General features: G+C 40.8%; 1 protein-coding gene across 2 annotated transcripts in view; it reads right to left on the reverse strand.

Moving 5' to 3' along the window:
* Nucleotides 1-6,365, reverse strand: part of LOC124142357 (histone acetyltransferase KAT6B-like) — a 32,920-nt gene extending 26,555 nt beyond the window's left edge. For both annotated transcript variants that reach the window (XR_006862174.2, XM_046510781.2), the window contains exon 1: nucleotides 5,642-6,365. Coding sequence is in view for 1 of the 2 variants with exons in the window: in XM_046510781.2 (XP_046366737.1) it covers nucleotides 5,642-6,241 (600 nt within the window). In the remaining variant the exon portion in view is untranslated. The remainder of the gene's footprint in view (nucleotides 1-5,641) is intronic.
* Between the last annotated feature and the right edge of the window lie 9,724 nt (nucleotides 6,366-16,089).

Here is a 16,089-nt window from a genome sequence, read left to right on the forward strand (position 1 = left end):
GTCAGCACCATACCCGTGCTCGTGGGTTTCATCGAAGTGGTAAACGTCTGAGACCTGCATTACTTCGGGCTTTCCCCCCTCATTAAGCTGACACGCCATGATATAACTGTAATAATGTAAAAGGCGGCGTTAAACCAAACTCACTCACACTCTTTGGCTCCTAAGAAAAAACAACTTCGGAGCCACCTGGTCTTTTCAGTCGCCAGATTTATCTTATACATAATGTCATGTGTTTTTCTTTTATACACCTGTAAAAAATACCTGTAAAAAATAACTCATACATTAATATCATTTATGCTTATCATATCTTTATAGAGTGACAGTTTGAACTTTGTGAAAGGCAACTCATCTTTGGATAATGTGTATACAGTGTTTATTTTGATATAAAGATCAGACTTTTTTTCTGAATCATTTTTCATCTGAGTGTCAAAAGCTCTCAGCAGAGATTTTTTAGACTCCTTTGGGAGAAATGTTACATTTCTACAGTGTCTGTGCCTGACACTTTGTGAATGTTTGACAATAGTTTCTGGTTAATCTTTCAGCCAACCTTCATGAAATGCATGCTGCACTGGCCTAGTCCACCCGTTTGGTCGTTTTTCATTATCTTTGTTGTCCCTGCACTCATTAGCGCCAGCAAACGAAGCTTCGGCAGTTACAGACAATTTAGCACTGATACTCCTGCTAGATACAATAGATTTGTCAGTCGAAACATTGCTAGTTGATTCTAAACATGCCGGTTTCGATCCTGTTAGTCGCCTATTTGTCATAAGAGCTGTATTGCGACACATATTGCAATATGTATTGGGGCACAAAAAATCTTTTATTGATATATATTAGTACTGTTCAAATGACTCAACTTGTCAATCCAGGAATCCAGTCCAAAATGCCTCAAAATAGTAGATATAATTTATATTATTATGTATCAATTCTTCTGTGACTGCATCGGAAAATATTGATACACAAGGGTTGTATCACGATAAGTCTATTACTGACAGCCGTATTGCACTATACAGGTACACCGGTTACATCCCACATCCCACGTCGTACCTATATTGTAATAGTATCCAATGTTATTTAAATCTGAATTTTTACTCCAATAGGACTCCTCCCTGCCTGAAGAAGTGACAAACCTTCCCTTGGCTATCACACTACTGGAGGATGCCACATCATGGGAACCCAGAGCGAAAGTTGACTGACCAATCTAAATGATAGATGCGTGGGTTCTTGAGCCAATCAGATGACAGCTTTTCTAAATTTTCAGCTTCATTTTTTTAACACACTGATCAGGAAATTTATACTTCAACAAAAGGAAACCAACAAGACACACAAACATATTCCATCAATTCCTTTTCCTCTTGGTGTACATGCAATGGAAATATCCAAATAAGTATGTTTTTGTGCAGCCTTTATTATTTCCATTCAGAACTGCCTATTTAAATTCATTTTTGCAACAGAAGTCAGATATGCTGGTCTTAATGCTTTCCTCTCTTGTACTGAGAATTTAGAAACCGTGTCACAAATTGGCTGATAGAAAAGTTCACCTGACGTGACCTCCTAGGGATGGTTTGTTAGATCCGCACGCAGAGAGGTATCGTACCTAAGTGAAAAGATCTGATTCTAATGAGATTGCAATGGTATCACGAAAGTGTTTTAACTATCACAACACCTCTAAAATAGTAAAATTGCCCTCAATAATCACCACTAATTACTACCAGTAATAAAAAGGACTTATTTTCACTCAACTTTCCAGATATACGTTGGATGTCACCAGTTAAGGTATATCTGCCAATGACAACATAAAGACAATATGACAGAGATCCATCATATTACATCCATCATCAAGTTGCCATTAAATAATTAACATAGAACTTAACTCATGCTGTAGGCTAATATCAATGTGATTTTTTTGGCAAACTGCCTTTTAAATATATAAAAGAAAGGAGGCAGAGAGTCTCCTTAGATTCAGACCTGCCAAAGTACTGTAGATTTGCTTGGCAGTTTCAGTTGTTTTCGTCACAGTGTCTGTACAAGAAAATTCATTCAGCTCAAAGGAAGACACTATATTGTTTGTCATTTCAGTTTTCCAAAGCAGTGTCTGAAATAGCTGCCATTGCTATCCTGTAGCTGGTAACATCAGGATAGGTGAATATTTATTCCTACCTGTGAATATTTATTTCTACCTGCCAGTCTTGGAGTGAGTGAGTATGGTTTTACGCCGCTTTTAGCAATATTCCAGCAATATCACGGCGGGGGACACCAGAAATGGGCTTCACACATCATACCCATGTCGGGAATCGAACCCGGGTCTTCGGCGTGACGAGCGAACGCTTTAACCACTAGGCTACCCAACCGCCCCGCCAGTCTTGGAGAAAACATCATCACTTATTATTGAATTCCATGTATTTTGACAGTCAGTGCAGATTTAATGTAAAGTAAACCTTGCTTTACAGCAAATCGCAACTGAATTTCACTTCGTGTTAGCCTGTTTGTCAGATTCCATGTTTCTGATCATTTAAAGTTGCATCTGTCATAAGCAGTGTCGTGAATGTAAAAGTTACTGCAAAACATTCTGGGGCATAGTGAGTGAGTGAGTATTGTTTTACATCGCTTTTAGCAATATTCCAGCAATATCACGGCAGGGGACACCAAAAATGGGCTTATCACATTGTACCCATGTCGGGAATCGAACCCGGGTCTTCAGCGTGACGAGCGAACGCTTTAACCACTAGGCTACCCGACCGCCCTCTGGAGCATAGAGATTAGTGATGTCATTTGAATGTGACATCACTGTAAAAAATGACATCACAATTTATTGCAGCTAGCCATATCTCCAGTTTGGGATAATAAATTCCTATTCAGTATACCCATTGTAAAGTCTATTCTTTTTTTCAGGATTATAAATAATAAACGAGTGACAACTTTGATGCATCACTTGGTGTACTGTTCAAGCGTGTCAGTGGGACAGCCATATAACTACTCCAGCTACATTCATGTATAATTGATGTTTCTGTTTAATTCTAAAGCCATAGGAGGTGATTTGGATTGCAAGGCATTAAGAGTCAATAAAATTCTCTCTGCCAAAACAAGTAATAAATATTGAATTTTTAAAGAACATTCAATAGAACACAATATGAATATCTGTGTCTGCCTACACATAATTATCTTTCTCCAACAGATCACAAATAATGGACGATATTGTTTGTTTATTTGTTGATTAACGCCACATTCAGCAATATTCCAGGTATATGACGGCGATCTGTCAATAATCGAGCCTGGACCAGACAATCCAGAGATTGACATCATGAGCATCGATCTATGCAATTGCGGTACGATGACATCAACCATGTCAGCGAGCCTGACCACCTGATCCCGTTAGTTGCCTATTATCGAAAGCATAGTCGCCTTTTACGGCAAGCATGGCATGGGTTGCTGAAGACCTATTCTATCCCGGATCTTCAGAGGTGGATGATATATTTTTCATGAATTACTGATGCCTCATACAGGGTGCTTGCTTGTCGCTTGTCGCAATAGTGTTTACAATCCAGAAATACTCATGTTTGTAAAGAGCTTCAGATTTATTTGAATAACACTGGACCTTCCAGAAAAGCAGGGTCATCTTCTTGAGGTAAGGGAGTTAACTGACTTAAAGTTTCCACCCTTGCCAAACTAACCTGGAATTGTGGAGTAATATTTTGGCTAGAGAAACGTGTAACGATATCAACATCCGGTTCAGTGCAGATTTTGGTCGATTGCAGGATTTGCAAAGCACTTGGCGCCAACAGATATTTTCCAAATCTTTTAATTGTTTTTAATTAAGGAGCTCAAGTGATTTATTGCACTTCGCAAAGGAAAATTCGTTTTATCACAATATAGCTTTTGATTATCAATCAAATCGTCTTGACTAGGTGCCGCCATTTTGTTTTGAGGCAAATGCAAGTGACATGAGAGGAGGAATCTCATTGGTCAATAGGAGGGACATAGAAGAGACATGGTCATAATAGCCACTGGTCAGCCAAGACATCCCAACGTGGAAACTGGACTTTTACAGTTAGTTAACTGCCTCGCCTTGGGAAGAAGTTTTTAAGATTGCAATAACATAGGCCTTTGTGAAATCTGTAGTAATGTATGTATGTAAAATAATACACTTGAATAAAAATTATATATCATGTTCTGTATATGGCCTGAAGATGCTCGTTAGAACTGAAAGTGTTTGCCTATAAACAGATTTAATTTAGCTCAAAGTTTGTTTTTATCATATATATTAAAATAAAGGAAATATCTAAAAATACTCTACTTTATATGCAAAGTACTGTTATTTTTTTCTCTATTTATTATATGTGTGTGTGTGATTTAATTATCTCCAATTTATCTTCTCCATTCACCCTATCCCCTTTCTGACCCTATTCCCCCCACCCCTACAAACCCCCCTTCCTATCAACACCCCTTCCTTTCAGGAAATACTTTTTCCAATGACTAAAGCCACAGCCTTTAGTTCCAGTGATCCTTAATAATGGAAGTACCAAAGAAATAATCTGTATAAAAGATTAAAATAACAGGTAATTCTGTTGGAAACAGAACAGTTCATTCAAATGAGTTATTGATTTTCAGGAACTGAATATCGCTTGGTGTTGTGCGCTGTGGTCCCAAAGTGAACGAAAAAGCGAAATTAGGACATGTTTGTATATATATCCGGGCGTGGTCGGCATACCGGCACTTGCTTGTTTCATTCATTTCGTAATGCTACGAAATTACCCTGATTATCTTTCCCTGGCTGTAAACGACTTATACCATCATACTATTTTCCGGCGACCAACTTACGTTTTAAGCCTGAACTGTATTAGAAACTCGGAAATAGAACAAATTCTTGTGCCGGCGAAAATAACCCACGTTCATGCGCGACTGTCCGGAGGTAACTCGCATCGCCAAAAAATTTCCCGATAAGAATCGGGTTATGTATTTTAGCTCGGCGTTATTTCAATTGACAGCCGCGACCTACAACTGTACGTGAGAGTATTCACGCTTGCACCGTGTACTCGCTGTCATTCGCAAGTAAACAGTTATCGATTATTGTTTCAGCGGAGAAAAGGAAAACGATCGACCCATTTAACGTTAATCAGCTACGCACACGTGTAAAAAGGCTGGGCCCTTCCTGTGGCAGTATATATATATCGGTTTGTTATCAAAGATGTGTTTCCTTTCAGAGAACACGGATGAATAACAACTGTTCTACGTTGAAATATACGATATGTCGTTGAAATGATAAGTTAAAACACAACACCGGAGCGCCGGCGCTGAAATTCCATCAGTGAATGAGTGAGTGTCCCGTATCCCAGTCATCGAAATGCGTTTCGCAGTCTGTCCGTCACCAAAAAAAAATAATTGTTTTGGCTAAAGTTTATATTAACATATAAAATATCAATATTAATTCAGCTGAAAAACGCGTTTACATTATTACAAAATAGTATGACCATATCAATATCTGCAATGCACTAAAACCTAAAATCATTAAAGGCGCGCAACATCATTTAAAGAAATAATAGAAAATTAAACTTAACCCGTCCATGAAAAGGAAGTAAATATCATAAAGTAGAATAAAAGAATTTATCATGATAACACCTTAAAAATTGTAAGTAGAACCGACCTTTTTAAAGCCAAGGTTCTTGTTTTTCGGGGGCCGTCCTCTCCTTGACGGAGTGCCGGCGATTTGTTTAACATCCAAAGTTTTAGGCCTCGTCACTTTATGCCCAGATGATGGTAAAGAAAAATTCCCATTCTGTAATTTTTCAATCCTTCCTGCATCAATTTCCCTCTGAAGCACAATATTAATTGGACTTTTCAGTGGCACTTCGTCGTCAAAATTCGATTGCAGCCAGTTTTTAATGTCACGTATACTTATCCCGAACCGTTCCGTTTCCTGATTCTGAGTGGGTTGGCTATGACTGAGTTCAGTGATCGCATCGTGAAGTCTTTTGCTAGCTGTGCTGGAATTCAAAACAACCCCTCCTAAATGACTCTTCTTCCATTTGGCCCCATTTCTATAGCTCGTGTTGCCTTTATAGTCTACTTTTATCACTATTTCTGAGTCAACCAGCTTTTCTAGTTGCGCTTCCGTCTCTCGTGAACTCAGCCCGTGTTTTCGTTCTACCATGTGGCAAATGCGCTCGAGGTCCGGCCGAGCTTTTCTCTTCCGCAGCTGATCAATCGTCTCTAGAATCCAGTCCCGGTATTTCGGGTTAGCCATACTTGTTTCTTCTACCGTAACACCACCCTTGTCATGCCTTACGAGCCGGGTAAACGTCAAAATCCTGCATTGAAGAAAGTTAGGGCCTACCGAGAAATGCGACCTAGGACATCGCTTTCGTCCAGTGCGCATGTGCAGCTGCGCTCAAAGTTGCATTATGGGATAGGTCAGACGCTTTGTCAGAGAAATGCGTCAATGCACAACGCGACTGTCCGCACGTCTTTTATGTTCAATATAGCGGTGAAAATGCTACTGCAGGCGCATATTGCTAGGATATATCCTATATTAACATGTGGTATTCTACATATATCGCTACAGAGTCAGTCGTCGTGTTATATACGTGTATTTTATCACGAAACACGTCTGCCACTTCACCCCACTATACGGCTCAGACACCATATATACGTTTTGTAGGTTAAATTGATAAATACTTTACTATTGATTCGAACTTTCGATTGAAACAAACCAATCATTATGTACCTTGTGACAAAAAGTGGGTTACAAATACAGATCTAGAACAGATACATAGTGCGGAGTTGTAATTTGTGAAGCTGCCTCTGCGTCGGTTGTATAGCTTACCTATGCTCATGCAGTAATCTACAACGGCAGGAGTTACTCGTATTAAACATGACATACATAATCTCCCTGACGTGACAGATGGTTAATCGGTTGAAATACCACGAACAGCTACATAACCTATACATGTTTATAAAAATGGTTTATTCATTTTCATGGGGAACTCCCCCCTTGTAAATAATAAAACAAAACAAAAGAGCTATATATAGGTATAAGCCTAAATGAATATTTCACTTAGTACAAAATAATGTTGCGTATTGTTTTTAATCCTACACTTATGCGTATGCCAAACAACACTCCAGGCGCTCTCCTACCGTAAAGCTCCTATTTATTTTTCTTCAATAATATTGTTTTTTGTGTTAAGTCTTACCAGAGATTAACCAATTTGACCATTCAATCTCTCATCGCATATTTAAAAGTAATCATTTGATCAATGATAAAATAAGAATGTTTAAAGGGGAGTAGCTATAATTATTATCATCTGCGCGGCCAAATGCGATCCTTGCAAATGGTGAGAATGCATGCAATATGAATAATATATATTGGTTGTATACTCCCCAGGGAGATAAAGGGATAATATATATTGGTTGTATACTCCCCAGGGAGATATATGGATAATATATATTGGTTTCATACTCCCCAGGGAGATATGTGGATAACAAATATTGGCTGTATACTCCCCAGGGAGATATATGGATAATATGTATTGGTTGTTTACTCCCCAGGGAGATATATGGACAATATATATTGGCTGTATACTCCCCATGGAGATGTGAATTAAAATCGAGTTCACACTGATCCATTGCCCGGGGTAATAATTATCAAATTACGAATATCATATTATATTTTATAGCTAAAATGGATAGACTTATCATTAAAACGCCCGCATGTTATCAAAAATGAGCGGGCCACTGTAACTTGATAATGCCCTCATATTTCTTGACGACGGGCCATTATCACGCCCGTTGTTAGGTGACGTCATAGGATAGGGATAGGTGACGTCACGTTCAATAATGACGTCATCTGGTTTGTTCTATGACGAAAGCGATGTCCTAGGTCGCATTTCTCGGTAGGCCCTAACTTTCTTCAATGCAGGATTTTGACGTTTACCCGGCTCGTAAGGCATGACAAGGGTGGTGTTACGGTAGAAGAAACAAGTATGGCTAACCCGAAATACCAAATTATTTTGTTTACTCCCCAGGGAGATATATGGACAATATATATTGGCTGTATACTCCCCATGGAGATGTGAATTAAAATCGAGTTCACACTGATCCATTGCCCGGGGTAATAATTATCAAATTACGAATATCATATTATATTTTATAGCTAAAATGGATAGACTTATCATTAAAACGCCCGCATGTTATCAAAAATGAGCGGGCCACTGTAACTTGATAATGCCCTCATATTTCTTGACGACGGGCCATTATCACGCCCGTTGTTAGGTGACGTCATAGGATAGGGATAGGTGACGTCACGTTCAATAATGACGTCATCTGGTTTGTTCTATGACGCTTCCATATTTGTAAAAGTGGGTCAGTAAGTGATTGCAGTAAATGTTTGAAAACCGATATTGTTGTTTCTTTTTATTTGATAACAAATTCCATCCATTTTAGCTATAATAACAGAACGCTTTTTTTCAGGGCATTATCATTTGCAGAAGCCCTCGGTCTTTTCAACTGCCCTCCTTCGTCGGCAGTTAATGGAAGACCTCTGGCTTCTGCAAATGATAATGTCCTGAAAAATAGCGTTACCCTCATAATATAACAGTTTATTGACGCATAAACAACTAAACGCGCGTCTGTTTATTCACGTTTGTCGTGCTGTACACGCATGTGCACGCGTATATGTTGTGGGTGTTTGTTTATTGCAATTTCAGTATTACAAGGTGGTAAAATGGTACATTATAATACAATGTTTTCCATGGCAACATGTTATTGCAAATACGTACACGCGAAAGCACAGATACACCATGCCATCATATTCCATGTGCACGGGAACATACAATGGAACAAAGTGGGTATTTCGCGGGTTAGAATATAGGGTGCAAACAACCAATGCCGGTTGTAAGTGATATATGTTGTATGTGAGTGAGTTGGGTTTATCGCCGCTTTGAACATGCAGTATTCCAGTTACATCACATCGTGTCAGTTTAATGTGTGAGGAAAGCCTGAAATGAAGCATGTCTCAGACGTTTACCATGCATTTAAGTGAACACAGGTATGGTGCTGACAAACTTAAAACATTATCGTGGCGAAACGGGATTCGAACCCATAATCACAGGTTTCCAGCGTGCCCAGTGGGCGAAACTCTGCACAGCGAATTGCGGCGCCTTAGACGACTGGCCATGGGTCACTGTGTTCCACATCAGGTCGTGAGAGGCGACCAAATGGATCGGGTGGTCAGCCTCGGGGGTTGGTTGCATGTCATCGTACCCCATCGGCGCGGATCGTTGATCACAATATCAATCACGGGATTGTCTGGTCCAGATACGATCATTTATAGGCCGCCGTCATATAGCTTGAGTATTGCTGAGTGCGGCTTAAACAACAAACAAACCTACATAAATCGGGCTAAAGATTTGCGGAGCTCATGAATCATCATCATCATCATCATTAAATTAACACATATTCTTCGTTGGTGGACATACACTGTGCACAGGTTTTCATCCAATCTCATTAGAATCAGATCTCTTAGTTCTCGCTACCGCTAAACAAAGATCTGAGGACATCCCATTAGGGGTCACGTCAGAACGACCTTTCATCCGACCAATCAAAGCGTCGCTTACCAGATCATGGACGTGGCAGTCGGAATGTGTTTTCTAATCATGCAACCACGAAAACGTTAACACGATGTATTCCGAACGACAGTTACGACCCGTACGACTGATTCCGTCTCTCGCTTCCTTGGGATATACATCTGAACGGAGGAGGCGTTGCACAGTACGTGGGAAGCACTGCCATACAATCTCAACCATATATTAGACTTTGCGGAATGTTCGTTTGTTCAGTTTTCAAAATTTTAATCGAGAACTGTGTCAACATATTTTTCAAGCGTAGTCTGAAATGGCAGTCGCAAGGTTGAAACGAGTGTCGCAAAGTTCGAGAAAGCTGCTTTCTAATTGGCTGATGTCGACTTCTTGTTAGTAATTTCAGTGGTCGGTCAAAGTTCGCGAAAGTTCGTTCTGGCGTGACCGGTAATGGGATGTCCTCAGATCTTTGTTTGGCGGCAGCGTGAACTTAGATCTGATTTTAATGAGATTGGTTTTCATCTAGTAAGTGTGCCCTACCAGAAAAAACACATTCAAATGAGGTTTTGCAAATATGTCTTAAGTCCCGTGGGTATTCCCCGAAAGAATATGTCCCCAAGTATTCGTCACCCCTCGGGGATCCTGGGGAAGAATATTACCCCAGTAACCAATGCATGTTCGTCACGTCTCGGGGATCCTGGGGAAGAATATTACCCCAGTAGCCCACGCATGTTCGTCACGTCTCGGGGATCCTGGGTCAGAATATTACCTCAGTACCCCATGCATGTTCGTCACATCTCGGGGATCCTGGGGAAGAATATTACCCCAGTACCCCATGTATGTCCGTCACCCCTCGGGGATCCCGGGGAGGAATATGACCCCAGTACCCCATGCATGTTCGTCACGCCTCGGGGATTATGGGGAAGAATATTACCCCAGTACCCCATGCATGTTCGTCAAGTCTCGGGGATAAAGCAAAGAGAAATACATTTATCATATAATGGGCAGGTTTCTCGGCAGAATAAAGCCAACGGATAAAAACGATATCCGTTGGGGTCATATGCGGATAGAGATGCAAATATCAAGGTCTCGTCCTCGTCATTCGGAGATCGAGTCAAAATTAACCATCGGGAATCTGGATAAACAACAGGGATAATTGCTATCATTATCAAAAGAACAGTCTAATATACTGAAAATCAGTGTCTAACTGTGACGTAGCTAAGGCATTTTATAAGTTTTGGCTACTTTGGAGGTATAAATTTCGAAACAATTTTGCGAGGGCGCGAGGCCTAGCCAAGCGGGATCAGTAGCAATATCTGTGCTTGTAGACCTCTGCGATTTGAAACCTTCTCCACAAATTAAAATAGTTGGATTTGGCCGAAATATGTTTAAATTGTTACCTTGTTTGGTTTTGTCGCTGTGTGTACATCTGACTACACTTCTTAACGTTATGACAGGACAGACCGACTGTCAACAACGTCTGACCGTGGCCGTGATGTCGCATAGACTAGGGTTAGAGTAGCTTCCCGCCACTGTATAAGAAACAGATTTCAGTTGGAACTATATTGGCTACTGTCACTTTCCGACTGACACATCACTAACCCTGTGACGTAATAAATATTAATGTGCGCATTCCAGGAAAACTCGCAATGTTTCGGTAATGTTTGTGAGAGAGGGAAAGCTATTTTGAGGCACAGAACTAAAGAATGACGTTATATGATAAAGAGGTTATCATGCTTGTGTGTTTGGGGATGGTAAATATCCTGTATTAGGAATAAACACCATGTATTTAGCTCGCAAAGGCTCGCTTAATACAATGTTTATTCCTAATGCAGGATATTTACCATCCCTAAACACACTCGCGTGATAACCTCTATGTATTTGCCCCAGTGTACCCCATATTTGTCGGGGCGGTCGGGTAGCCTAGTGGTTAAAGCGTTCGCTCGTCACGTTCGATTCCCGACATGGGTACTATGTGTGAAGCCCATTTGTGGTGTCCCCCGCCGTCATATAGCTGGAATATTGCTAAAAGCGGCGTAAAACCATACTCACTCACTCACCCATATTTGTCGAAAGAGACCATGCTGATTGTACGTCAAAGAGGTTGACCGTTGCTCATGTTATGCATACTAAACTTTGCATGCGCCATTGTCCAAATTAGAAAGATGCTGTCATGAGGCATTATATTAAAACAGAGACTGATCAAGTCTATACTGCATGTAATCCATGACATCGTTAATAGTTCACGCAACACACGCTAATACATGTTATTACGTAGCCAATGCCTGCTTCGCAGCATAATGCTCGGTGCTATATATATTTATATTGTACATAACAATAGACGGCTCCCTCTACATGCATGTAGCAGCTGTGTGTATTTTTTCCGCATCGTTAACGAAAACGTGCCACGGCCATCTGATATATTTGAAGCTGAAGGTAGAACATACAGGTTTCGGAGGCATAGGATGCAAACGGCGACCCTATATGCAGTATACTCATAAACACGAAAACAGGAGACATGATTTATTTATTTATTTATTTACAATAAAACAATCCTGTGATAGGCCTGGTATGCACAACTGTAATAATGGGCCTGGCATGCAAAGCTGTAATAATGGGCCTGGTATGTACAGCTGTAATAATGGGCTTGGCATGCACAACTGTAATAATGGCCTGGTATGTACAACTGTAATAATGGGCCTGGCATGCACAACTGTAATAATGGGCCTGGTATGTACAACTGTAATAATGGGCCTGGTATGTACATCTGTAATAATGGCCTAGTATGTACAACTGTAATAATGGGCCTGGCATGCACAACTGTAATAATGGGCCTGGTATGTACAACTGTAATAATGGGCCTGGTATGTACATCTGTAATAATGGCCTAGTATGTACAACTGTAATAATGGGCCTGGCATGCACAACTGTAATAATGGGCCTGGCATGCACAACTGTAATAATGGCCTAGTATGTACATCTGTAATAATGGGCCTGGCATGCACAACTGTAATAATGGGCCTGGTATGTACAACTGTAATAATGGGCCTTGCATGCACAGCTGTAATAATGGGCCTGGCATGCACAACTGTAATAATAGGCCTGGTATGCACAACGGTAATATTTGGCCTGGCATGCACAGCTGTAATAATGGGCCTGGCATGCACAGCTGTAATAATTGGCCTGGTATGCACAGCTGTAATAATGGGCCTGGCATGTACAGCTGTAATAATGGGCGTGGCATGCACAACTGTAATAATGGGCCTGGTATGCACAACTTTAATAATGGGCCTGGCATGCACATCTGTAATAATGGGCCTGGCATGCACAGCTGTAATAATGGGCCTGGCATGCACAGCTGTAATAATTGGCCTGGCATGCACAGCTGTAATAATGGACTTAGTAGGCACAACTGTTATAATGTGCCTGGTATGCACAACTGTAATAATGGGCCTGGCATACACAGCTGTAATAATGGGCCTGGCATACACAGCTGTAATAATGGGCCTGGCATGCACAACTGTAATACTGGGCCTGGTATGCACCGCTGTAGTCATGGGCTTAGTAGGCACAGCTGTAATAATGGGCCTGGTATGCACAGCTGTAATAATAGGCCTGGTATGCACAGCTGTAATATAACGACTTACCAGGCACAACTAGCTTGAATAATGCTGAGTGTGGCGTTAAACAACAAACAAACAAAAATGTCGTGAGTGAATGGTACGCTACGTAGTTTATGTGTGTTGAGTTCTCAAATCAAACGAAGTAGCCTAAGCTGTCACCGTGCATGCATTGAGAGCATGTATTGTAGCGGTAAGTTACAAATGTTCATAATAAAGATGGGGCAGAGGGGTAGCCTATTGGTTAAAGGGTTCACTCGTCACGCTGAAGGCCCGGGTTCGATACCCCACATGGGTACAATGTGTGAAGCCCATTTCTGATGTCCCTCGCCGCGATATTACTGCATGGGATATTGCTAAAAGAGGTGCAAAACCCCACTCACTCACTCACTCACTCACTCACTTTATAATGAAAGGCCTTTGTTGAAATATATACAAGTACATATATATATATATATATATATATATATATATATATATATATATATATATATATATATATATATATGTACTTGTATTGATATATATATATATATACATGTTGCCATTTCTCATTGTCATGTTCGACATGTCGCATGTCTAAAAAGACATGCACGGTGAGTACTTAGTTTTAGCTTTTCAAAGAATTATATAAAATGCGAAAAAAGGAAATATTAAACGTTTCACACAATTATTCCCAGAAAATAACATGGACTAGAAAACGAAATCGAAACCTTCCTGTAATCAAAACAGTGGTTGTTGACCTGAACTTTTTCTGTGGTCAATATAAAGATTTCTTGTCTTGTATAAAACTCTCATATCGTTTGTTATCAATATCATTATTGGACATGCGTATACGGAGACATATTCGCAAAGGTGTTAGGGATGACTGCTTTCCTCTGTCCAGAAGCCCGAGCAATAGGTAGGACGCCATGATGGATACCGGAGACAGGTTTACGACAGGTCAGACCCTGTCTTAATTTTTGTCTTAAACTTAAGATAACTTAAGGCTAAGATAGCTTCGAGAATAGACTTAGCTGAGACGTTTTTACGACACATTTACACCAATCTTAGCGCTAAGATAGCTTCGTGAATAGACTTAGCTGAGACGTTTTTACGACACATTTACACCAATCTTAGCGCTAAGATAGCTTCGTGAATAGGCCGCCTAGGGAATGCTATCACTGCTGGAACTGGCGTGTACTGAACACGTGTATTTACTTTTTCCGGGCCATGATGAAGAAACTTCAGGTTATAAGTTATTGTGGTGTTTGAAATCCCCTATTCCAGATCACAACATGCATACAATCTTGACATTGGCCATGATCTGTGAAGAACGGAGATATAGCGTGCTCCGAGTGAGGTCCGGTGAGGTGTGGTGGGGATTAACATCGTGTTCAAGATTTTTGCACTTATATAGCAACGTGCAAGTTGGTTGGTTTGTGGTTTAACGCCGCACTCCAGCTATATGACGGCGGTCTGTAAATAATCGAGTCTGGACCAGACAATCCATTGATTAATATCATGAGTATCGATCCACGCAATTTGGACCGATGACATGCATCAACCAAGTCAGCGAGCCTGACCACCCGATCCCGTTAGTCGCCTTTTACGACAAGCATAGTCGCCTTTTACGGCAAGCATTGGTTGCAGAAGATCTCTTCTTCCCCAGATCTTCACGGACCCAACGCGCATGTACCTGTGCGTGCGTGCGTGCGTGCGTGTGTGTCTCTGCTTGTACTAGTCCGGACTAATGCCGGATTTATAGTGTTAGCCCACTAAGATACAATGCCGGAGTTTAACATAGGTATCCCACACCGATACCGTACACTGACTGGTCCATGTTTTAGCCCCTTACTGTCGAGCGCCAATCTCATTAAAATCAGATCTAAGTTCTCGCTGCCGCTAAACAAAGATCTGAGGACATCCCATTACGGGTCATGTCAGAACGACCTTTCATCCGACCAATCAAAGCGTCGCTTACCAGATCATGAAAGTGACAGTCGGAATGTGTTTTCTAATCATGCAACTTCGAAAATGTTACGGGGTATTCAGAACGACAGTTACGGCCCGTACGACTGATTCCGTCAAAATTATCGTCTGTCTCTCGCTTTCGTTGGATAAACATTTGAACGGAGGAGGCGTTGCACAGTACGTGGGAAGCACTGCCATACAATCTCAACCATATATTAGACATTGCGGAATGTTCGTTTGTTCGGTTTTCAAAATTTTAATCGAGAACTGTGTCAACACATTTTTCAAGCGTAGTCTGAAATGGCAGTCGCCAGGTTGAAACGAGTGCTCGAGAAAGCTGCTTTCTAATTGGCTGATGTCGACTTCTTGTTAGTCATTTCAGTGGTTGGTCAAAGTTCGCGAAAGGTCGTTCTGACGTGACCCGTAATGGGATGTCCTCAGATCTTTGTTTGGCGGCAGCGTGAACTTAGATATGATTTTAATGAGATTGTGTCGAGCGCCAGACAGGGTAACAACTACCATATTATTAAAACGGCATTTGGAATGACGCGGTCGTGGATCAAACCGCCGACCTTCCGCGGCCTTCCGCACAATCGCTCTACCCACCAGACCACGGTAGTACAGAGCACCCTGTCTCTCCGGCAACAAATCACTGCTTTAATTCAATAATATTATGTTACAGGCATGTACCGTTGCCAGGACGGTTTTCCATTTTCATATATCCTTTTGGAAAAATCATGACCAATAAAAGAAATATAAGTTAAATATTATCAGGATTTGTGTTTGTATTTGTTTTCAAATAACAGAGTCCAATTTCATGATAGTGTCTGTATGCATATACGCATTGTGTGTTCAATGTAGAACAAAGTTACCTATGGTTTTAAAGGCAATAAACATAACATTTCAAAGCACGGTCTATACTGTAAAATGTAGCAGGGGCGTATTTC

The sequence above is a fragment of the Haliotis rufescens genome, unplaced genomic scaffold (genome assembly GCF_023055435.1).
Source record: "Haliotis rufescens isolate VD_foot unplaced genomic scaffold, xgHalRufe1.0.p SCAF_2, whole genome shotgun sequence".
NCBI lineage: Eukaryota > Metazoa > Mollusca > Gastropoda > Lepetellida > Haliotidae > Haliotis > Haliotis rufescens.